Source organism: Notolepis coatsorum, assembly GCF_963971535.1.
Source record: "Notolepis coatsorum genome assembly, chromosome: 6".
Taxonomy (NCBI): domain Eukaryota; kingdom Metazoa; phylum Chordata; class Actinopteri; order Aulopiformes; family Paralepididae; genus Notolepis; species Notolepis coatsorum.
The window spans coordinates 179,594,683-179,618,486 of record NC_140170.1 but is presented as its reverse complement, the minus strand read 5'-3'; the positions used below and the strand labels follow the sequence as shown (position 1 = coordinate 179,618,486).

Here is a 23,804-nt window from a genome sequence, read left to right as displayed (position 1 = left end):
TTAAGCATATTGATGTGGCAAACACGAGAGTGACGTTTACAATCAGGGGTGCGAACCACATAGTCTGTATCACTTATCTTCTTGTCTATTGCATACGGTCCGGAAAAACGAGCAGAAAGAGCAGAACCAAGGATAGGTAACAGGACTAGAACCTTATCACCTGGCTGGAAAGATCGAGAAACAGCTTTCTCGTCATAGTGCCGTTTCATAGTTCTCTGGGAAGAAGAGAGCACTTCTTTTGCGAGAGAGCACGCCTGATGCAGTCGCTCTCGAAACTGGCTAACAAAATCTAGAACATTAGTGGGTGTGCTGGCACCCTTTGACATGAACCGTTCTTTAAGAACTTTCAGAGGCCTTCTAACAGTGTGCCCAAAAACGAGCTCAGTAGGACTGAAACCAAGAGACTCCTGTATGGTCTCTCGCGCAGCAAATAGAACAAGGGGGACACCCTCATCCCAATCTTTCTCTGTGTCTAAGCAATATTTACGCAGCATGGACTTTAAGGTCTGATGCCAACGTTCTAGAGCCCCCTGAGTTTCAGGGTGGTAGGCACTGGACACTATATGTCGGATACCCAGGGACTGTAACACTTGCTCAAATAACCTAGACAGGAAGTTGGTGCCTTGGTCCGTTTGTACTACCTTAGGCAGTCCAAACGTGGAGAAGAACTTCGTCAAAGCCTTAATTATTACAGGCGCTGTAATTCTGCGAAGAGGGATAGCCTCAGGGAAACGGGTGGCGGTACACATTATTGTCAACAAAAACTGATTGCCGGCTTTGGTCCTTGGCAACGGACCAACACAGTCAACTATGACATGTTCAAATGGTTCACCGACCGCTGGTATAGGACAGAGGGGAGCAGGTGGAATTACCTGGTTTGGCTTTCCGGTGATCTGACAAGTACTACAGGTGCGGCACGGTGGTGTAGTGGTTAACACTGTCGCCTCACAGCAAGAAGGTCCAGGGTTCGATTCCCGCTTGGGGACCAGGTTTCCATGATGCCAGTTACCCAGGTGGGGTATCTCCCTGGCCTTTCTGTGTGGAGTTTGCATGTTCTCCCCGTGCTCGCAAGGGTTTCCCCCCCGATAAGATAAACCCAATGGAAAAACATGCACAACAACAAGATCGCTAACGCTGTGGCGTCCTTGACGAAGACGGACAGGAGCACTTGGATTGGTCCCCTGGCGCGGCTCACGTTGACGCCTGTCTGCTCCCGGCTGCCCTTGGGGGGGAAGGACGACGGGATGGGTTAATCGCAGATACGAATTGCATGCATGCATCGCATGTGTGCCAATTGATGACCTCGGAGCAGGTCCTAAATTATAAATTATTATAGGTACGACAGTACTGTGCTACATCGGACTTCAAACCGGGCCAAAAGAAATGTTGAAGTATTCTGTTGTATGTTTTAGTGACTCCCAAGTGTCCAGACCAAGGGTGGTCATGGGCCAAGAACAGTACATGCTGACGATAAACTGCAGGGACAACAATCTGATAAACAGTGCTCCAGTCTGGTACCTGATCTGGTAGCCCTATCTCCGATTGTGCATGCTCTGCCAGTCTAGTACCATGGGACCTCCATGTACGCATCAAAACTCCTTCATCCACAAAATAAGAATGCAACTCTCTCCTCTGTTCTGTTTCAAGAGAAGAGAAACATTTTGCAAGAGAAGGGTCAGCCTTCTGGGCAGTAATTAGCATTTCACGAGTAACGGGCAACTTCAAAGCGTCGGAACTAGTTACAGTTGTCTGTGGGGGTACCTTACTATGAGTCGGTGGTTTGTCAGCGGTATCAGAAGTTGGAGCCAGCAACTCCTCCCTGACAAAGGCTGAAGCAAAAACAGAGTCAGACAAATTAATTTCATCACCTCTCTTTTTCAATTGAGCCCGAGTGACAACACTTGCAGAAAAAACTTCAGGGAAGTTCTGTGACAAGTCATCAGGCAGAGAATCTGTGTCTGGGTGATCCAACACTTCCAGCACAGCGTTCACCTGTCCTCCAGCTAAATCATTTCCCATGATAAAGGAAATGCCTTTAACTGGCAAGGAAGGTCTCACCCCTATTTTAAAGAAACCAGTGACCAAATCAGATTGTACATGAATACAGTGTAACGGGGCTGGCACAAAACCCATCTCAATACCTTGAACCAGGAAACTAGAACCACAGGAAGATTTCTCAGACAGAGGTAGTACATCAGAGAGGATAAAGGATTGTGAGGCTCCAGTATCTCGTAAGATCTGAACTGTACACTGATCTTTTGGATCCCCTGTCAAGGAAACTAAACCCTTGGAAGTAAATGGCCTGAAACAAGGATCGAGAACATCCTGATCATTGTGCATCTGTTGATCGGAATCAGGTGCCATTTTAATCAGACCAACCCCTTTGGGTTGTCTAAAGTTCTGAGAGGACGGTTGCTGCTTACGTTTCAATGTTAAACAGTCAGAAATAACATGACCATATTTATGACAGTAGTAACATGTCCGCTCCTCTTTTGAGCGTGGAGGTGACATTTTTGGTCGGGGGTGTGTGAATTCTGAATGGTTGGGGACAGAAGGTCTCTGAGAGAAATCATGGGGGAGAAACGAGTCACGCCTATCTACAAACACAGTTTTATGGGTTAGCGCAAACTCATCAGCTAATACAGCAGCTTGCTGCAGAGTGGACACTTTCTGCTCACTCAGGTAAATTACAATACACTCTGGCAAACGATTCTTAAACTCTTCTAATAGAATGAGTTCTGAGAGAGTTAAGATCTGAGGCCTTGCTTGCTGCACACCATTTATCAAAGAGAGTTCCCTTCTCTCTAGCAAACTCTACAAAGGTCTGGTTGACAGCTCTCTTGTGACTGCGAAACCTCTGCCTATAAGCTTCGGGCACAAGCTCATGTGCACGAAGGATGGCAGCCTTCACAGTATCATACAATAGACTATCTTCTAGGGAAAGTGTTGAACAAACCTCTTGGGCTTTACCAGTCAATTTACATTGAAGCAACAAAGGCCAGACCTCTCTTGGCCAGCGCAATGAAGCAGCAATACGCTCAAACACATTAAAATAAGTATCAACTTCGGTCTCTCGGAACGGAGGCACCAAAGCAATGTGTTTACTTATATCAAAAGTGTGTGATGAATAAGCTGTGGAGGAGGACATGCCTTGTGGAGGAGTCGGTGTAGCAGAGTTGGATCCACTCCTTTGGTCTCCCAGCTCCAACTCCCGCAGTCTGAGCTCTTTTTCCACCTCAAGCTCCAACCTACGGATGTTAATAGCCCTTTCATTTTCCGCCTCAAGCTCCATTTTACGAAGCCGATACTCCGCCTCACGTGCTTGTGCCTTCTCCTGAGCCTCCATCTGGAGACGGGCTATTCTAACCTTGACCTGGGCCCCTTCTCGAGACCCAGTTGACACAGGAGAGGTCAAGTGAAAATGTGGCAATGTGACGTTCACACCTGCCTTTTCAGCACCATGGGCTTGCTCCTCAGAAGGCGGTGCTTCTGTAAGTTCACCAGGAGGACTTGCATGTTCATCAGAGACCGCAGGTAAAACAAGCGTCCCCTGCTCCAACAGCTTATCTACCACAAGACACCTGATATCCTGCTTAAGATGCTTTTGTTGAACCGAGAGTTGAAAATGTGTGGCAATCTCTACTAAGTCTGCCTTGCGGCAGCTATCTAGCGCTTCCCAAGTAGGATTCCTCAAGAATTTCCCCAGATCAAAAGTACTAACTGCCATTATTTTTTCTTACACAAATGCCATTTTTACACAAAGTAATTAATAACTATACAAGTGTAAACAAACACAGTTCACCAAATCCATCAACCAACAATTGAAACGGGTTACAAAATCCAGGCAGAGCCCCCATTTATGTTACGACCCCTGTGAGTCTAAGGGTAAAGGGCTGTAACATAACAGTTGGTTGCCAGAAAAGATGGACCAGGTTTGTAAACAACAATGATATTTATTGAATAGAGGCAAAGGAAGCACATGTAGCTCAGGGGTGAGCCCAGGCCAAAACAACAAACAAACACCACTATACTCCAAATAAACACAATCTAATCTATGGTAAAAGAGATTACATTACCTAAACTACTCTTACCTAACCAAAACAGGAGAAAACAATGTCCAAAGGAAATGGCAGCTCACCCCATCTGTGCTTCCTGAGAAAGAGAGAAAAACACATTAATTATACAGAAACAAAAGCAGAATATATACAAAAACAAACTATAACTTAACAATGCTCTCTCTGCGGCCATACACACACAAGGAAATTACTACTAAGCACCAAAGGCCAATAAACGAAATGCAATGCTGTCAAAGTTACAGGTTTACCAAAAACACAACATGCCTAGCCTCATGCCAGAGAGAGAGAAAGACTGAAGTGAGAAGCCATGTCTTAACAGGTGTGGGGTGATCCATGATTGGGTGGTGTGGATTGAGTGTTGGAGTCTGAAGCCATCCACCAATCGGTGCTGTATTGCAATAATGGAAGAATTGACCAATGGTGAAGGGAACAATGGCTGGAGGGAGGAAACAAACAAAATGGAGAACACACACACATGGAGACACACACTGGGGAATATATACATTGGGATGTAACAGTCCGCCTATAGCTTATTCCCAGAGGAAGAGTGCTGCCGAGTGCTTCCGCGTTTTCCCTGATTGGTTGCGACACGCCCCGCGGCAGCGCGGCAGCCGCAGGGCGGAGCTTGCGGCATTATGTAGCCGTAATCCCTGATGTTTTTCATTCGACGCTTAGCTCAACTGGCAGCGCTGCGGTCCTGCGGTCCGTTGGTGACAAGTTTGAATCCCTTCAATTTTTTTTTTTTTTTTTTTAACATGCATTCTTTCGCCGGTTAAGTTTAGGCATGTTAACTTAAGGTTAAGGTTAAGGTTAGGCATTGTTTCGGAGTTGGTTAAGGTTAGAAGGGTTAAGTTTAGGCGCTGTTAAGGAGCTGGTTAAGGTTAGAGTTTGTCTTAGAGAATGGCAATATTCTTTCGGAGTTGGTTATGGTTAAGGTTAGGCATGGTTAAGGTTAAGGTTAGGCATTGTTTCGGAGTTGGTTAAGGTTAGAAGGGTTAAGTTTAGGCGCTGTTAAGGAGCTGGTTAAGGTTAGAGTTTGTCTTAGAGAATGGCAATGGACAGCCTATTTCCGCGCTGCAGCGCGAGGCAATAGACAGCCTATTTCCGCGCTGCAGCTCTCTCGCGCTGCCGTGGTCACATGGGCGTCATGGCCAATCAGAGAAAACGTGGAAGCACGCGACGCACTCTTCCGCTGGGAATAAGCTACACGCTAACAGTCCAGGCGTTCCCTAAGCCTAATGCATGCATGTCTAACTCCAGGGAAGATGTTAAATAAGCTAATTTCCCAAAATGTTGGTGTTTTCCTTTAAGAGAGTAAAGCAGAACAAACTCATGGCTGAAACTCTTCTGCCCTCTACTGGCTAAATGAGAACTTAACTTCTATTCTCCACTTGCACAATCTCAAAGTAGCCATTTCCGGCTGACTTCCGGTTGCCAATGGCACTTCCTGTCCCATCCAAATACATTGGTTTTAGCTACTTTTCTCCCCTTATTTAAACAACTTTGTCGTCACAGAGAGGCAATGAAACGTTTGTATTATTATAGTATAGAATGTATTTAATAAGCAAACGTTTGTCAGCAGGGTTTTTGGGCTGTATTTCATGTAAAAACGTTTACTGTTAGTTTCCTTGCTCAGCCAGCATTAGCTAACAGAAGCTAGTGGTTAAACAGGCCGGATTAGCTTTGAGCTAACTATCTTTCCGGACCCATGTATTCATTCCATTCTAAACATAACGTTAGTTTACAAAACATGACCTGTCTATATAACGTTGAGGAACAAATTATAAGTGTGTGGGTGTGTGTTTTGGTGAACATTGGACAGCAACAGAAAATGCATCACAGTTACAGACAGTAGCTACTGTTAGCTGCACTCAGGCTGGCTGCACTCAGGCGGCGCGATCAGCCTGTTGGACAGGGAATGAAGATCTCCAGCGAACACTTCATTGCCTCGGATTATGTTGTTGGGGGTGGAAGGTTTGTCCAGAAGACCACTGGCACTAATCAGCTGAAGCCTGATGCGGTTCCCTCGGTCTTCGACAGACAGACCGGCGCAGGCTCCAGTTAGTTAGCACCAGCCAGGTATCAACGTTAGCTCTCAGAACGATAGCCAGTTAGCCAGCACCAGCCAGGTATCAACGTTAGCTCCCGGAACGATAGCCAGTTAGCCAGCACCAGCCAGGTATCAACGTTAGCTCCCGGAACGATAGCCAGTTAGCCAGCACCAGCCAGGTATCAACGTTAGCTCCCGGAACGATAGCCAGTTAGCCAGCACCAGCCAGGTATCAACGTTAGCTCACGGAACGATAGCCAGTTAGCCAGCACCAGCCAGGTATCAACGTTAGCTCCCGGAACGATAGCCAGTTAGCCAGCACCAGCCAGGTATCAACGTTAGCTCCCGGAACGATAGCCAGTTAGCCAGCACCAGCCAGGTATCAACGTTAGCTCCCGGAACGATAGCCAGTTAGCCAGCACCAGCCAGGTATCAACGTTAGCTCACGGAACGATAGCCAGTTAGCCAGCACCAGCCAGGTATCAACGTTAGCTCCCGGAACGATAGCCAGTTAGCCAGCACCAGCCAGGTATCAACGTTAGCTCCCGGAACGATAGCCAGTTAGCCAGCACCAGCCAGGTATCAACGTTAGCTCCCGGAACGATAGGCAGTTAGTTAGCACCAGCCAGGTATCAACGTTAGCTCCCGGAACGATAGCCAGTTAGTTAGCACCAGCCAGGTATCAACGTTAGCTCTCAGAACGATAGCCAGTTAGTTAGCACCAGCCAGGTATCAACGTTAGCTCCCGGAACGATAGCCAGTTAGCACCAGCCAGGTATCAACGTTAGCTCTCAGAACGATAGCCAGAGTTAACGTTGATACCTGGCTGGTGCTAACTAACTGGCTATCGTTCCGGGAGCTAACGTTGATACCTGGCTGGTGCTGGCTAACTGGCTATCGTTCCGGGAGCTAACGTTGATACCTGGCTGGTGCTGGCTAACTGGCTATCGTTCCGAGAGCTAACGTTGATACCTGGCTGGTGCTAACTAACTGGAGCCTGCGCCGGTCTGTCTGTCGAAGACCGAGGGAACCGCATCAGGCTTCAGCTGATTAGTGGTCTTCTGGACAAACCTTCCACCCCCAACAACATAATCCGAGGCAATGAAGTGTTCGCTGGAGATCTTCATTCCCTGTCCAACAGGCTGATCGCGCCGCCTGAGTGCAGCCAGCCTGAGTGCAGCTAACAGTAGCTACTGTCTGTAACTGTGATGCATTTTCTGTTGCAGTCCAATGTTCACCAAAACACACACCCACACACTTATAATTTGTTCCTCAACGTTATATAGACAGGTCATGTTTTGTAAACTAACGTTATGTTTAGAATGGAATGAATACATGGGTCGGGAAAGATAGTTAGCTCAAAGCTAATCCGGCCTGTTTAACCACTAGCTTCTGTTAGCTAATGCTGGCTGAGCAAGGAAACTAACAGTAAACGTTTTTACATGAAATACAGCCCAAAAACCCTGCTGACAAACGTTTGCTTATTAAATACATTCTATACTATAATAATACAAACGTTTCATTGCCTCTCTGTGACGACAAAGTTGTTTAAATAAGGGGAGAAAAGTAGCTAAAACCAATGTATTTGGATGGGACAGGAAGTGCCATTGGCAACCGGAAGTCAGCCGGAAATGGCTACTTTGAGATTGTGCAAGTGGAGAATTAGCTTTACACACGTGCGCCACGCCCGACCAATCGTATCGTAGAAGCCACGCAGTACTATTTTCATCGACCTAATTGTTGAATATATATAGATACACAAATGATTGATTGATTATGACATCGTACTGTGACATCACAAATGTTCTAGAATGTTTGATTATAACATCATACTGTGACATCACAAATGTTCTAGAATGTTATGACAAAAAAGATGGTTCAATGACTTTATCTAAATCCAATCAATATTACTAATGCCGTTTCAATGTAAGGTTATAAAAATAAACATATAAACATTCATATAATACAATAACCTAAATATATAGCTTTGGCTTCTCTACAGAGAGTAAAGCAGAACAAAATCATGGCTGAAACTCTTCTGCCCTCTACTGGCTAAATGAGAACTTAACTTCTATTAGCTTTACACACATGCGCCACGCCCGACCAATCGTATCGTAGAAGCCACGCAGTACTATTTGCATCGACCTCCTACAAATAAGGCAGGAAACCGTAAGCGACCGTCACCATTCGAGTTTGATCAGCCGTCGAATATGCCTGAACCAGCCAAGCCAGCGCCCAAGAAGGGCTCCAAGAAAGCCGTCACCAAGACCGCTGCCAAGGGAGGCAAGAAGCGCAGAAAGTCCAGGAAGGAGAGTTATGCCATCTACATTTACAAAGTCCTTAAGCAGGTTCATCCCGACACCGGCGTTTCCTCCAAGGCCATGGGGATCATGAACTCCTTCGTTAACGACATCTTCGAGCGCATCGCTGGAGAAGCCTCTCGCCCCAATAAGGGGTATCTGCAGAGCCGCAGAGCCAGGCTGGACGGGTATAAGTGGTCTGGACAAGTATAAGTGGTCTGGACAAGTAGTTGCGAATGGGGGGGGGCGGGGTTCGTCTCGTTTACATAGGTACATCATACATAGACAGTAATGTTACATCTAGACATGTAATAATAGAGTAAACTTGTACCCATACAGTGTTACATCTAGACATACCAGATCTAGTAATAATAGAGTAAACTTAACTTTCGTCTCAGTAACAATGTTCATAAAGTGTTGAGTGCTACAGTGTAGGTTAGTTTATTAGGACAAGTGCATGACAGTAAGGTTAGTTAGGGTTAGATTTTTTTTATTTAGATAATGGTTGAAGTAGTAATAGAGTAAACTTAACTTTTGTCTGAGTAACAATGTTCATAAAGTGTACATCTAGACATGTGTACATAGACAGTAATGTTACATCTAGACATACCAGATCTAGTAATAATAGAGTAAACTTAACTTTAGTCTGAGTAACAATGTTCATAAAGTGTACATCTAGACATTTATGACATACCAGATCTAGTAATAATAGAGTAAAGTGTTGACTGCTACAGTGTAGGTTAGTTTATTAGGGCAAGTGCATGACAGTAAGGTTAGTTAGGGTTAGATTTTTTTTATTTAGATAAATGGTTGAAGTAGTGAGTCTTTAGTCGACGGCGAAAGATTAGACGGGATTCGGCTGTCCTAACTGGGGTGGGTAGTTCATTCCACCATTGTGGGGCAAGGACTAAGAATAGGCGACTTCTCTTTGATGACCCGACTTCTCTTTGATGACCCTCCCGGAGCTTGGATAGGAGTAGGAATAAACTGTACATATACAGCACTGTTTGAACCTGGCACACAACATACTTCACATGTCATTTTTCTTTTTGTGGAGACGAAGATCATGAGTACCGGTCTTCTCCTCAGACATAAAATCAGTTTTTCAATACAAGTACGACTCAAGACACAGAACATTATTTTGCAAAATAAAAAATGAACACAGATTTTGAGTGTGAATGAAAACTTTATTGCAACAAGATTGCAGAATGGGTACAATACAGTACGGCTCAATACACACAATTGTTAAGGGGATGCAGACCAGAGAAAGAAGTTTTGTCTTGTCTTCTCGTACTGAAAACGTGACTGTTAGCACAGAGACTGCTGCAGTTACACACAGAGCCATTTTCGTTTCGTTTTCAGGGTCAGTTTCGCTTTTCAGAACGCAACGTAATGGCAGGAAAGTTGCCCAGTCCACACGAGCGCTGGATTTAATATAACCATGATTGTATGTGCGCAGTTGCACTGTTCGGCCACACACAACCGGGGATTTGCTACACTGCAACCCCAGTCTTTGAAAACCGGAGTCCAGGGTGAAGTTTTGCGGTTTTGTGTGAGCATAGCAACCAAGGTTCCCAGTGTACAGCAGAGCTGTCACAATTATGTCCCATGTTCACGGCAGACTGTAAAAAAACAATAGCAAGTTAGCAACCGAGCGCGGGGTAGAGAGATTAGGGTCTCGTTTACATCAGGGTCATATCGACCCTGTACCCGTTGAGGCAGAGTCGGTTGAGGAGATGGCAGAGTCGGTTGAGGAGATGGCAGAGTCGGTTGAGGGGAGGGCTGGCTCTTACATGATGATATATGGACCAAAGCCTGTATTTTGGTTACAAATGTTGCCTGGCAGTAGAGGCAGTGGTAATGATAGTCTGGGCTGCCTGGTCTGCAGTCCAATCCACATCTGAGCAGGGGCTTGCATGATAATATATGGTGCGAAGCATTTTTTTTTCTTACAATTGTTGCCTGGCAGTAGGGGCAGTGGTAGTGATAGCCTTGTCTGCAGTCCAATCCACATTTGTGTATAGTGTATTCTGTAACACAAACATGAAAAGTAATAAAAGCATAATGTGACCACTGACCATTATTATTATTATACATGACCACCGTATGCGTCGGCTCAGTTATGCTCATTGCCAGAGGCAATGGGAGAAATGTCTAACTTTACCTTGGTGGATAACTACTGTTGAAAAATGGATTTGCAAACGGCTCTGCACTTTGCCGAGTCTGGTAGGCTTGAAAAGGGAAGGCGCACAAAACGGGCAGTGATAGTTGCTGCAACAGGATCTGCATTCCACTACTGGTGGAAGTGACTGGCCTCTTCGTATCGTTATGTGGTCCTGGAAAAAAGAGAATATAATTACTTTCAAAATATGAATAAAAGGTTGTGCCTCTAATCACCACATCACTTGCCCACTTGGAGATGGCTTACTACTACACCATGTACTTGCAAGTTTATATTTAGTAAAGATAGCAGAGAGAGAAAGAGAGAGCCAGTTAGCTAATTAAATTCAATTGCACAGGTGGTCTGTGGTGGCCTTGATAAGCAACACACCCAATGTCCAAAATAGGTACTTACATTTTTACATATTTAGTAAAGTCCTATACACACCATGCACTTGCAAGTTTATATTTAGTAAAGATAGCAGTCCTACTACACCATGTACTTGCACGTTTATATTTAGTAAAGATAGCAGAGAGAGCAGAGAGAAAGAGAGAGCCAGTTAGCTAATTAAATTCAATTGCACAGGTGGTCTGTGGTGGCCTTGATAAGCAAACCTAATGTCCAAAATAGCTAAATAGGTACTTAAATTTTTACTGAAAGACATCTTGTTCTGCCTGCGCAGTGCGCGCACACCACACTGTGAAAGAGTTCGTCTTCTTCTTGTTGTGATGTGAGAAAGAGTTAGAAAAAAATTGACTCTTTATACTCTCACTGCTCCAGTCCACACGCATGCGCATACACATTGCGCCCCGCCCTCCCGCCCGCCCTCCCCCCCCCCCCCCCCATCCGCAACTACTTGTCCAGACCACTTATACTTGTCCAGAGTGACCACTTATACCCGTCCAGCCTGGCTCTGCGGCTCTGCAGATACCCCCTACTCGGTGAGCTGGCGAAGCACGCTGTGTCTGAGGGAACCAAGGCTGTGACCAAGTACACTAGCTCCAAGTAAACTACCCTGTTCACTGAAGATTAACCCAAAGGCTCTTTTAAGAGCCACCCACCGCTTTCATGAAAAGCAATTATTGTACTCTAGTGTGTGGAAGTGAAGGGGGCTTATCGAAGTATATAACTTCGTTAGTATTACTTTTGCGATGGTTTATTTCCACGATACTTCCAGCACGGCAACAAAGCAAACACAACTTTATATTGTAGTGCCGAGAGATGGGAGACGGAGACGTTAGCTCGAGGTAGAGCGAACAGCATTTATTGGGTACACAAATACAACATGCTATTGCTACGTTGCGTGCAGCCGACTGACCCGTGGTGGCAGGAAGTGCCACCTCCTATAATGTTCGGGCGGAACTCTTGTTCCTAACAATAGTTCCGTGGGTGAATTATGTACAATTAACAATCACTACACAAGCCCCCCCAGAATTCAACCATGGTCAAAATCCCCACGGCGGGGAGAGACAACGACCCGGCCGTGGCGTGAGCGGACAACCCGGGGCGCGGTGCAAGCGATTGCGCCCTCCACGGCGCCCGGGGGCATGAACCGGCCACGGTGAGTGCGGAAAGCCAGGGGCGGGGAGGTAGGGGCGGCGCAAGCGCCCGTGTCCTCCCCGACACCCGGGGGCACAGACGTCGACGAGGCCAACGGCGGCTCCGTCGTTGGCGGGTCCCGGGGTAGCGGCGGATGGCCTCGGCGGGGGGAGAGGGCCAGCTCTAAGGGCTGGGAAATGTCTACGTGGGCGGGTTCAACCTTGTGGTGGTTGTACCCCACCTCAAAGGCGAGCCTTCGCCAGTGGACAGGTCACTCAGCAGCGTCGGACCCGAGTGACCAATCGCGACGTCCTCCAGGCGTAGACTGGAATCTGCAGTCCCGAGGGCCTGGATGTCGTGGTCGGAGGCCTGTCCCGAGCCCCTGTTGACGTAGTCGAGGTCCGGCTGTACAGCTCCGATGACGACGTTGGGCCTCTCGGCGACGTGTCTCGCGGCGCACTCGGAATCGTACGTGAGCTCTTGTCGTGCCGACCATGGCTCCGCTACCTTTGACTCAGACGTCGTGAGGGGTTCGTGGTCGGTGAAAGCTGTAAGAAGGCCGCCGTATGTCGCCTCATCGCGGACACATGCCAACGAAGCCCGTGTCTGTGCATTTATTAGGCGGCCATGTCTAATGTCCACGAGGAGACCGTGTGCACCCAGGAAATCTGCCCCAAGTAGTGGGAACGAAATGTCGGCCGTGATGCAGTCCCACGTGAACCGCTGGCCCCCAAAACACAGTTCCACGGTCCTTGTACCGTAGGTGCGGATAGGGGTATCGTTGGCGGTCGTCAGGCGTGGACCTCTATCATCGCCGGCGGTGTCCTCTTTTGTAGCTGGCAGGACGCTCCTCTGAGCTCCGGTGTCGCAGAGGAATTTGCAACCGGAGAGTGTGTCTCTAATGAAAAGCAGCCGGTTCGACATACCTGCGCTCACCGCTGCTACTGGGCGCAGGTGTCTGCGTTTAGGCGTTATGCCGAAAGTGCAAGGGGAACGGCATCTTGTCGCCCTGGCGCCGAAACGTGCGTGGTAATAACACAGGCCTGCGGCAGCGCTGCTCCTGATCTTCCTCGCCCCTCCCCCCTGCGGCGTGTAACCGCATGTCGAGGCTATTAGCCCTGGGGCAAAGTGTCGAGTGGCCAGGTAGAAGCGGTCAGCCTCTTCTGCTAAAGCACGGGGATCAGCAGTCGCTGTATTGGCAAGTGCCGTCTGCACGTGTGGCGGCATGTGCCTGAGAAACAGCTCGATAAACAGGAAATCAGGCCGTTCTGCACCCAGCAGGTTTAACATCATCTCCATATGCGCCGACGGCTTGCTGTCTCCCAAGCCACGTATATCCAGCAAGCGTCGGGCCCGCTCAGACGGTGACAACTCAAAAATCCTGAGTAGGTGCGTCTTAAACGCCTCATATTTATTCTGTGCAGGCGGAGCTGTTATGAAGCCTACCGTCCTCGCCGCTGTAGTGCTCCCGAGGCTCGAGACGACGTGGTAATATCGCGCGGCGTCGTCGTCAACCCCTCGTAGGGCGAACTGCGCCTCTGTTTGCGCGAACCACGCCGCCGCAGAATGCTCCCAAAACTCCGGCAATCGAATAATAACGGCATCGTTTGCCATGTTCGGTTCGGTCCCTGATACTTCAGCGAGACCAATGTCAGGGTCACCAGTGTAGTGCCGAGAGATGGGAGACGGAGACGGTAGCTCGAGGTAGAGCGAACAGCATTTATTGGGTACACAAATACAACATGCTACTGCTACGTTGCGTGCAGCCGACTGACCCGTGGTGGCAGGAAGTGCCACCTCCTATAATGTTCGGGCGGAACTCTTGTTCCTAACAATAGTTCCGTGGGTGAATTATGTACAATTAACAATCACTACAATATATTATATAAAATATAGATCCGATATAGGTTCTTAATTGGAGAATGTTGATTGTTATTAAGTCCGGTTTGATTAGTGGGTCCTACTAACGCAGATACTTTACCGCAACGAGTTGAGCCCTTTATTGTGGAAATACATAAATTGCCATCATTATGGTGCATTTGTCCATGCGTAAATTAACACTGACACTATTGGAATGACTACGTCACTACGGGTGATGGCCCATTAGTGGACACAGCAGATTAATGTAATTTTATTTATTCAGACCGGTTTGGATTATGTTGGCACATAATTATGTTCCCCACTACCTCACATTAAATATCTACACAAGCAACCATTATATTATACAGAACAAGTGGAACATTGTCTCACAAAAGGCTATTTTATGGACCCCACTATTTATATGAAACAGGCACGGCTACAAAACACGACTTGTACCCATTTATGTGATTAGTGATCCAGACCAGCAACATTGGCAGGTAAATAAAATGGTCTCAACGAGTCGCAACGCTTCAGATAGTTTGAGAGTTGAGAGTCCCAACAATTGTGTAAATACACAAATTGCTGTCAAGTCAATTTATGTTCGTGCATGCTGTAATCTATATATATATCCCTTACTATTTATACCGCTGTCCAGTATGACTTACCCATTTTTTCTGTTGAATTAATCATCACTTGACCGCTATGACATGCCATTTATAATTTTACATATCGTTAAGCCTTCAAAACACGCAGACAACACATTAAACATTACTTCTAATGAGCACTGTACAAGTGTACCCATTAGTGAACACGGTCAAATGTTATGCATTACGAGTTTATCGCCTTACACTTATGTAAGAGGTAACAACGTAAGTTACACAACCAAATTGTATTTTGACAAACGGCAATATTGCATTTTCAAGAAGAGGTGGGTGGCTCTGAAAAGAGCCTTTGTGGGGTTTGTCGAAGAGGCTAAATAATTTACTTCTTGGCAGCCTTCTCGGTCTTCTTGGGCAGAAGGACAGCCTGGATGTTGGGCAGCACACCACCCTGAGCGATGGTCACTCCTCCCAGCAGTCTGTTGAGCTCCTCGTCGTTACGCACGGCCAGCTGCAGATGGCGGGGGATGATACGACTCTTCTTGTTGTCACGGGCAGCGTTTCCAGCCAACTCCAGGATCTCAGCGGTCAGATATTCCAGCACAGCGGCCAGATAAACCGGGGCACCGGCTCCAACACGATGAGCATAGTTGCCTTTACGCAGCAGTCTGTGGACACGACCCACGGGGAACTGAAGCCCGGCACGAGAGGAGCGAGTCTTGGACTTAGCCTTCACCTTCCCTCCTGTTTTACCTCTTCCACTCATGATTCAGTTTATTCTAGAGATGAACACAGAATAATGTCGTTAACACGCCGAAGAGCCGTCTTTATATCCTCACTAAGGTTCGTGCTTATTGGTCAAATATGGCTCCGTGCATCATCACCCAATCAGAGAATGACTGACAGAGATAATAGGGGTTGGTTTACATTGTTGGGGAACTTTTCATACGATCTCTCCACCAATGATACACGCAAATGTAGGCGGTGAAAGGGAATTATAATAACAACGTGGATATTGTTATATCAGCGTATAAGGCGCGTCCCACAGAGCCGACAATATAGAACCATGTCACTATACTATGAATAATAACCCCATAGACAGGCTTATTGGAATGTCTTATAACCTCTAACATAATACCAGGCTTGTTATGCCTTTATAGCAGATCTTTTTCGACATATTCTCATTATTGGATCAGCGTTCTGCCTGTGGACAAACAGTTAATATATAACCTCTTCTTGAAAATGCAATATTGCCGTTTGTCAAAATACAATTTGGTTGTGTAACTTACGTTGTTACCTCGGACATAAGTAAGACGATAAACACGTAATGCATAACATTTGACCGTGTCCACTAATGGGTACAGTGCTGGTTATAAGTAGATGTTTGATTGATTCATTGAAAACTTTATTAACAGATTGCAGAATGGGTACAGTACAGCTCAATACATACAATTGTTAAGGGGATGCAGACAAGAGAAAGACTTTCGTCAGGGTCCCCCATTTTCTATTCATCATAACATATGACATACAGATAGACAGTACTGCTACATCTATACATTTATGACATACCAGATTTGCAAATACAGTACTGTTTGTGATACAAAGAGTCCAGCAAAGAGTATATACATTTGACGTAGAAACTGTACATTGGAGGAGGTGGGGTGGGGGCGGACTGTACATTGGAGGTGGGTGGGGGACACTGTACAACTGTACAAAGCAAAACTGTACATTGGAATATTGACAAAACCATACTTGGTCATTTAATGTACATTGGAGGGGGTTGGGTTAGGACATTTACAGGGGCCAGTTTCGAATTGCAGTCTCCCGTAGGTGTTCTTTGAGAGTGTTTTTGAAAGTGGGTAGTGATTCACAGGGTGTTTAATGTATTGTCTGTCTGCAGTGTCAAGTGATTATTAATTTGAACTGAAAAAAACAATGTGGGTAGTAAGTGAATGAATGAATGAATGAATGAATGGATGAAAACTTTATTTAACAGATTGCAGAATGGGTACACTACAGTACGGCTCAATACACACAATTGTTAAGGGGATGCAGACCAGAGAAAGACGTTTGTCTTGTTTACATCAGGGTCCCCCATTTTCAATTCATATTGACATTTATGACATCCTCAACATACATGACATTACTCTGTCCTGAGAGAGTTGTTATTATTCTCATGATCGCGCTGTTCATCAAAGTGGTTGAGTGCCGGGTATTGCCTTTCTTTTGAACAGTTATTATCATGGTAGGGGGTTCTGTCGGGAGATGAAGTTGTATAAATTATGATACTTGTTTATTAATAAATGACATACAACTAATCATAGTTTGGATGGCTATTAAGTTGCAAATTATATTTACTAGTCAAAATCCTGTGATGTTAGGTTGTTTATAAGTAGCTAAATTTGATAGACTAGCTTAGTACATCACACGTATACAGTAAATTAATATATCATCACCTGCCGTATTAGAACCTTGATCAATAATACATTATTGGACTTTATAATACACATGGATAATGTTTATTTTAGCATTTTCAAAGTGGAAATGCTATTCCAAAAATAATACATTCCAGGCTCATTTAATTATAATGAAAAAGATGAACTACCCCATAGCCAAACACACGTCCTATGATTTCCAACAGTCAAGTGCAAATAGTATTCATTATTTGATCATATGAGCTCTGTATATTTCTGTACAATTTACAACCTTGCGTTGTATGTTAAATGTATTATTACAACAACAATAACCTTTTATAACGTTATTGTTGACATCAAACTCCAGCTATCAGAAGTCTAAAATCTGGCTTCATAAGTAACCCTCAGCAATACTGATCATCTCCGGTCCCCTCTCCCTCCATGTTTAGCAGGATACACAGCCTCCACATCTGGCTGAAAGGTTACTCTGCTCAACAGGCATCCCCTGATAAACCACACCATGCTCTCTCCACTCGTAATGTTAATGCTTCAAATCTAGTCACAATTTATCTAGATGTGTTTCTGTCATACAACATAAAATCACAGATTAGGGCCTAACTTTTCTGAACAGTATTTACTAATAAGGACACTTTTGATCAAACTGATCAGCAGCTCAATAGTTGCTTTTATGTTTCACAAGGTGCTCTGAATCTGCCCTTAAAAAAAATATTTTCTGTTTTACCATGGTACCAGTCATATAAATTATTTACCATGGTACAGCCATATAGTAAATGTAATGGAACCATTAATAACATGGTTATAACATGGTATAGTCCATTTTAAACCATGATATCAATGGTACATGGCATAATTTGTTATCATAGGAATGCCAGGATACATTTTTGTAAGAGATGTTTCTAAATGGAAATGGGGGACCCTGATGTATTGAGCCGTACTGTATTGTATTGCAGAATGGGTACAATACAGTACGGCTCAATACACACAATTGTTAAGGGGATGCAGACCAGAGAAAGACTTTCGTCTTGTTTACATCAGGGTCCCCCATTTTCAATTCATCATAACATATATGACACACATGACATACAGATAGACAATACTGCTACATCTATACATTTATGACATACCAGATTTACAAATACAATATTGTTTGTCATACAAAAATAGTCTAAAAAAGAGAGTATATACATTTGACAAAGAAACTGTACATTGGAGGAGGTTGGGTAGGAGGGGGTGGGGGGAACTGTACATTGGAGGTGGTTGGGTGGGGTAACTGTACATTGGATTATCTAGCGGCTGTGCTGGAATATCTGACCGCTGAGATAACTATCTGAAGCGTTGCGACTCGTTGAGACCATTTTCTTTACCTGGTCTGGATCACTAATCACATTATAAATAAATCGGTAGAACTAGTCGTGTTTTGTAGCCGTGCCTGTTTCATATAAATAGTGGGGGTCCATAAAAGAGCCTTTTGTGAGTCAATGTTCCACTTGTTCTGTATAATATAATGGCTGCTTGTGTAGATATTTAATGTGAGGTAGTGGGGAACATAATTATGTGCCAAATAACATATGATCCAAACCGGTCTGAATAAATAAAATTACATTAATCTGCTGTGTCCACTAATGGACCATCACCCGTAGTCATTCAAAGTGTCATAGCGGTCATTTACGCACAGACATAAAGGCACCATAATGATAGCAATTCATGTATTTCCACATAAAGGGCTCAACTCGTTGCAGTAAAGTATCTGCGTTAGGACCCACTAATCAAAAGCGGACTTAATAACAATCAACATTCTCCAATTGAGAACCTATATCTGAGGTAACTCGTGGAAATCAACCATCCCATAAGTAATACTAAGTTATATAATTCGATAAGCCCCCTTCACTTCCACACACTAGAGTACAATAATAGCTTTTCATGGAAGTGGTGGGTGGCTCTTAAAAGAGCCTTTTGTTGAATTAAAGACAACGTTCTGTTCAAACGCTTACGCTTATCTCTTTTTGGGAGCTCCTCTCTTAGCTGCTATTGGCTTGGCAGCCTCCTTAGCTGGGGCCTTCTTGGGCGCAGCAGGCTTTTTCACCTTCTTCGGGCTCTTGGCTGCTACCTTCTTGGGACTCTTGGCCGCTACCTTCTTGGGGCTCTTGGCTGCTACCTTCTTGGGACTCTTGGCCGCTACCTTCTTGGGACTCTTGGCTGCTACCTTCTTGACTTTCTTGGGAGACTTCTTGGCGGCAGCAGGCTTCTTCGTTGCCGCCTTCGTGGGCTTTTTGGCCACGACAGGTTTCTTGGCTGCTGGCTTCTTGGCTTTCGGAGCGGCTTTCTTTGCAGGCTTTTTGGCTTTAACCTCAGCCTTGTTGATCTTGAAAGAGCCGGAGGCTCCGGTACCCTTGACCTGGACCAGGGTTCCTTTTGTCACCAGACTCTTGACAGCGGTCTTAACGCGGGCCTTGTTCTTGTCCACGTCATAGCCACCGGCAGCCAGAGCCTTCTTTACGGCAGCCAGAGACACACCGCTCCTCTCTTTAGAAGCAGATACTGCCTCGACGACCAGGTCACTGACGCTGGGACCTGCCTTCTTGGGTTTGGGAGCTGCCTTCTTCTTAGCGGCCTTAGGCAGGGCGGCGGGAGCTGGAGCTGGAGCGACTTCTGCCATCTTCTCTCGTTCTGTCTCAGATTCAACACAAGTAGAATTATGATATTGAAGCTCAGTCAGAGGGCTGGTCTTAAACACTACATGAGAGCCATGTAGACTCAACCCACCCTGTCCTCCTCTGTGCTGCCAAAATGCTCTGCCGCTTGTGTTTTCTCCTCGCCAGAAAAGAGCTCAAATATACAACTATGAATATTGCAGGAATTTAACGCCAAATGGGTCAGCAAGCAGAAATATGTGCCATCAGAATTAAACCATTTGGAGACCCCTGGTGTGTTTGTGGACGCTTCAAACCACCAATTTGCGCCTTCACCATGGTGCGCAGCTATACCTTTCTCTGTTATTTATGTCTCACAATTCTTTAGATTGCATTATAATCCGACATAATCTCGTTTTCCAGCGAGCCGAGCTACCTGACTAGAGACTGGGAGCAAGAATAGTAATCTGGGGTGACGCGTTTTGTTTTAAATGGATGCTTTTCCGGTGTTGGTAAACACACTGTTGCTGGTGGCCTGTAGCGTGGGTCACCTCGACTTCGTATGAGGGATGATCACTACCTTAGATTAGTGGAAGGTTTCACGTGGCATATATTAATTACAACTAACATTTAATTAATTAATGTTGCAAAACATTTCATAACTCACACAAGAAGCGTAGCTACATTTTCCTTTTGGGGGTGGGGGACTAGTTTGCTGTGTACTTTAGACTGCTGCATGCTTGTTGACAATACATGCTTTTTGGGCATTGCTGATCTGCTGTGTTTTCTGATTTAAATCTGCTACACTGAACACTTAGCACAATAAATAATAACTGCATTGGTCTATTTTAATTGTATTTCAATAGTTTAAATAGACATAGTAGATTCATAATGAATCATGATCATATCACCAAACATAAACGCACCAAATCAACATGGTCTGCATTACCACAAAAGAGGCCTTGCACGGAATGTTTGTGTAGTAAAGGCAATGGAATGGTTGCTATATGTATAAATTATATGTATAGATTATCATATCAACACATAGTGTTGTGTCTTATTACTGAATGTTATAAAGAAGTCAAAACGGAACAGTAATATCATGCTTTTCAGCAGTGTTTTACCAACTACCACTGCACATAAATTAGGCATTTTCTTTTGAAAGTGGTTACCAACGGTTACAGGCAGCCATGCTGGAAGAAACAGAACAACACAAACATTACAGTTTGTGTTTAGCCTATAGGTCAGATATACAGGCCTCTATTGTTAGGGCTCAACTCATTGTGAAGTAAAGGATATTAGAATGTGGTGCAGTAGGCTGCTAGCTACATTTTTTGATACATTCAGAAGAAATAGCTCAAGGAATGAAACATACTATGTTGTCAGAGTCATACTTGTATTATTATCTTGTACCACAGTGAGGTACTGATACATGTAGCTCATGGTGAGACCATGTCGGTCTGTGTCATCTGTTTATGATCAGTAATAAATAACCCAAACAAGAGGACACCTGCTCATGGAGATGACTCAGCACCATCAGAAAACATCTCTCACCTTATAAATGTATACTGGCATTTCCATGATTGAAAGTTATGCCAAATGCATGCAAAAAGGATTATGCAGCTGTATGTACAGACAGATGTGTATATGAATGTGTGTGTGTATATATATATTGTAAGTCAAAGCAGTGACAGATGTCACCAAGAGAGCTATTGATTGATTGAAAACTTTATTAACAGATTGCAGAATGGGTACAGTACAGCTCAATACATACAATTGTTAAGGGGATGCAGACCAGAGAAAGACTTTTGTCTTGTTTACATCAGGGTCCCATTTTCAATTCATCATAACATATAATACACGACTTACAGATAGACAGTACTGCTACATCTATACATTTATGACATACCTAGCATACCGTGCGGCAAAGGGAACCGCTCCCGCCTACCTCCGGTCAATGGTCTCTAACTACACACCCTCAAGACCCCTACGCTCTGCATCTTCTGGCCGCCTCAGATCTACTCCTATCCAAGCTCCCGGAGGGTCATCAAAGAGAAGCCACCTATTCTCAGTCCTTGCCCCACAATGGTGGAATGAACTACCCATCCCAGTTAGGACAGCCGAATCCCGTCCAATCTTTCGCCATCGACTAAAGACTCACTTCTTCAACCATTATCTGAAATGATAAAAAAAAAAAAAAAAAAAAAATCTAACCCTGACTAACCTTAATGTCATGCACTTGTCCTAATAAACTAACCTACACTGTAACACGCAACACTTTGATGAACATTGTTACTCAGCTGATAGAGTTATACCCTTCTTGCTGTCTTGTCGCACAGAACTTGTAAGTCGCTTTGGATAAAAGCGTCAGCTAAATGACTAAATGTAAATGTAAATACCAGATTTGCAAATACAGTACTGTTTGTGATACAAAAATAGTCTAGAAACGAGAGTATATACATTTGACGTAGAAACTGTACATTGCGCTATCAAGGTGCACAAAATAATTGTCTTGGAAAAATGCAGTTTCATGTCGATTATTGCTTGGCTTAATTAATATCAAGTGTGGCTATGGAGTTTTGCTAAAAGAATATATAGTTGGGTTATTATGGCTTTGCGCGCAAATAGTTTCCTGTGCGCGGGAAATGTGCGACAAAGCCTCTCAACCAATCGTATACAAGAAGCCACGCAGCTATACTTGCACAATTTGACCTATATACCCATGTAACTCTTGTATTGTATATATATAAATCCACTTATGTCTGAATACACCTGCATATCATATTTTTTATATACCTTACCTTATACCACTGGTCAGTATGACTTACTACCAGTGTATTTATACCTATAACACTGTACATACATCTGATCAGCATTATTACAATACTCTGTATAGTATTAATTTATTATACTTCAGTTTAATCCTATTGCACTTTACTGTTACATTTGTACTCCAGAAAGACGCCAATTTATTTTCTTTGTACTATATAAAGACAATTCATTTTAATCTAAAATAGTGAAACGAATTGGCTGGAACGCTCTCGACGAATGTAAATATAATGAGTCAAACAAGGCACTTATTGTAGAAGCAAACATTTTCTCCGCAAATATTATATATGGAATTCCGATTAAACGTATTCCTTAAGAGGTGATTTCATTATTAGTTGCTCCCAGGTCGAAACTATGTGTAGAGGACAGTATACATTTAACTTATAATAGGCATGGTTATAGATGTTGCAGAAGTATTGCTTTCTCGGTAATATGTGGGTGGCTCTGAAAAGAGCCTTTGTGGAGTTTGTCGAAGAGGCTAAATAATTTACTTCTTGGCAGCCTTCTCGGTTTTCTTGGGCAGAAGGACAGCCTGGATGTTGGGCAGCACACCACCCTGAGCGATAGTCACTCCTCCCAGGAGTTTGTTGAGCTCCTCGTCGTTACGAACGGCCAGCTGCAGATGGCGGGGGATGATACGGCTCTTCTTGTTGTCACGGGCAGCGTTTCCAGCCAACTCCAGGATCTCAGCGGTCAGATATTCCAGCACAGCGGCAAGATAAACCGGGGCACCGGCTCCAACACGATGAGCATAGTTGCCTTTACGCAGCAGTCTGTGGACACGACCCACGGGGAACTGAAGCCCGGCACGAGAGGAGCGAGTCTTGGCCTTAGCTCTGGCCTTTCCTCCGGTCTTGCCTCTTCCAGACATGATTATTAGTCTCTTTCGTTAAACGAGTTAGAAATTGAATGCAGTGAGTTGGAGAGTAACCTTTTATAGTCAGGCTTGTGTTTTCTCACCCAATCAGGAAAGACGTTTTGTTGGCGTTGTTTCCAAAAGACCAGTCCTCCAATAACCTCGTTCCCAGTTGTATCTCCGTGAAGTCCTCCAATAACCCTGTGAGGTGTAGGCGGAGTAACGACCTCACAGAGAGGAGACCAATCAGAAACTGCTGAGCCTCCGCGTTAGTAATAATATTATAAGACCAGAGTTTCGTCACACCAGCGTATTATTCTTGTTGAAGTGAAGACTAAAACGTAGTTTATCATAATGGCCAGAACTAACTAACAGAACTGATCTAATAGTTATCGATTACACTGCTGACAAGTAATACATATGACCCTATATGGTTAAATATAAATACAATCCGAACTATCATGTTTGC

General features: G+C 44.6%; 4 protein-coding genes across 4 annotated transcripts; 1 reads left to right on the top strand and 3 right to left on the bottom strand.

Moving 5' to 3' along the window:
* Positions 1-8,336: 8,336 nt before the first annotated feature.
* LOC311229813 (histone H2B-like) lies at positions 8,337-11,596 on the top strand (the record flags this gene model as incomplete). The annotated part of the gene is made up of 2 exons (XM_084315887.1): positions 8,337-8,581; positions 11,515-11,596. 2 exons carry the CDS (start codon positions 8,337-8,339, stop codon positions 11,594-11,596), a joined length of 327 nt encoding a protein of 108 aa, XP_084172013.1.
* Positions 11,597-14,967: 3,371 nt separating this feature from the next.
* On the bottom strand, positions 14,968-15,351 carry LOC311229812 (histone H2A-like; the record flags this gene model as incomplete). The annotated part of the gene is made up of 1 exon (XM_084315886.1): positions 14,968-15,351. The coding sequence occupies one exon, from the start codon at positions 15,349-15,351 to the stop codon at positions 14,968-14,970; it is 384 nt and encodes a 127-aa protein (XP_084172012.1).
* A 3,662-nt stretch (positions 15,352-19,013) lies between these two features.
* On the bottom strand, positions 19,014-19,676 carry LOC311229810 (histone H1-like; the record flags this gene model as incomplete). Its single annotated transcript, XM_084315884.1, has 1 exon — positions 19,014-19,676. One exon carries the CDS (start codon positions 19,674-19,676, stop codon positions 19,014-19,016), a length of 663 nt encoding a protein of 220 aa, XP_084172010.1.
* A 3,290-nt stretch (positions 19,677-22,966) lies between these two features.
* LOC311231024 (histone H2A) lies at positions 22,967-23,350 on the bottom strand (the record flags this gene model as incomplete). Its single annotated transcript, XM_084317493.1, has 1 exon — positions 22,967-23,350. One exon carries the CDS (start codon positions 23,348-23,350, stop codon positions 22,967-22,969), a length of 384 nt encoding a protein of 127 aa, XP_084173619.1.
* Between the last annotated feature and the right edge of the window lie 454 nt (positions 23,351-23,804).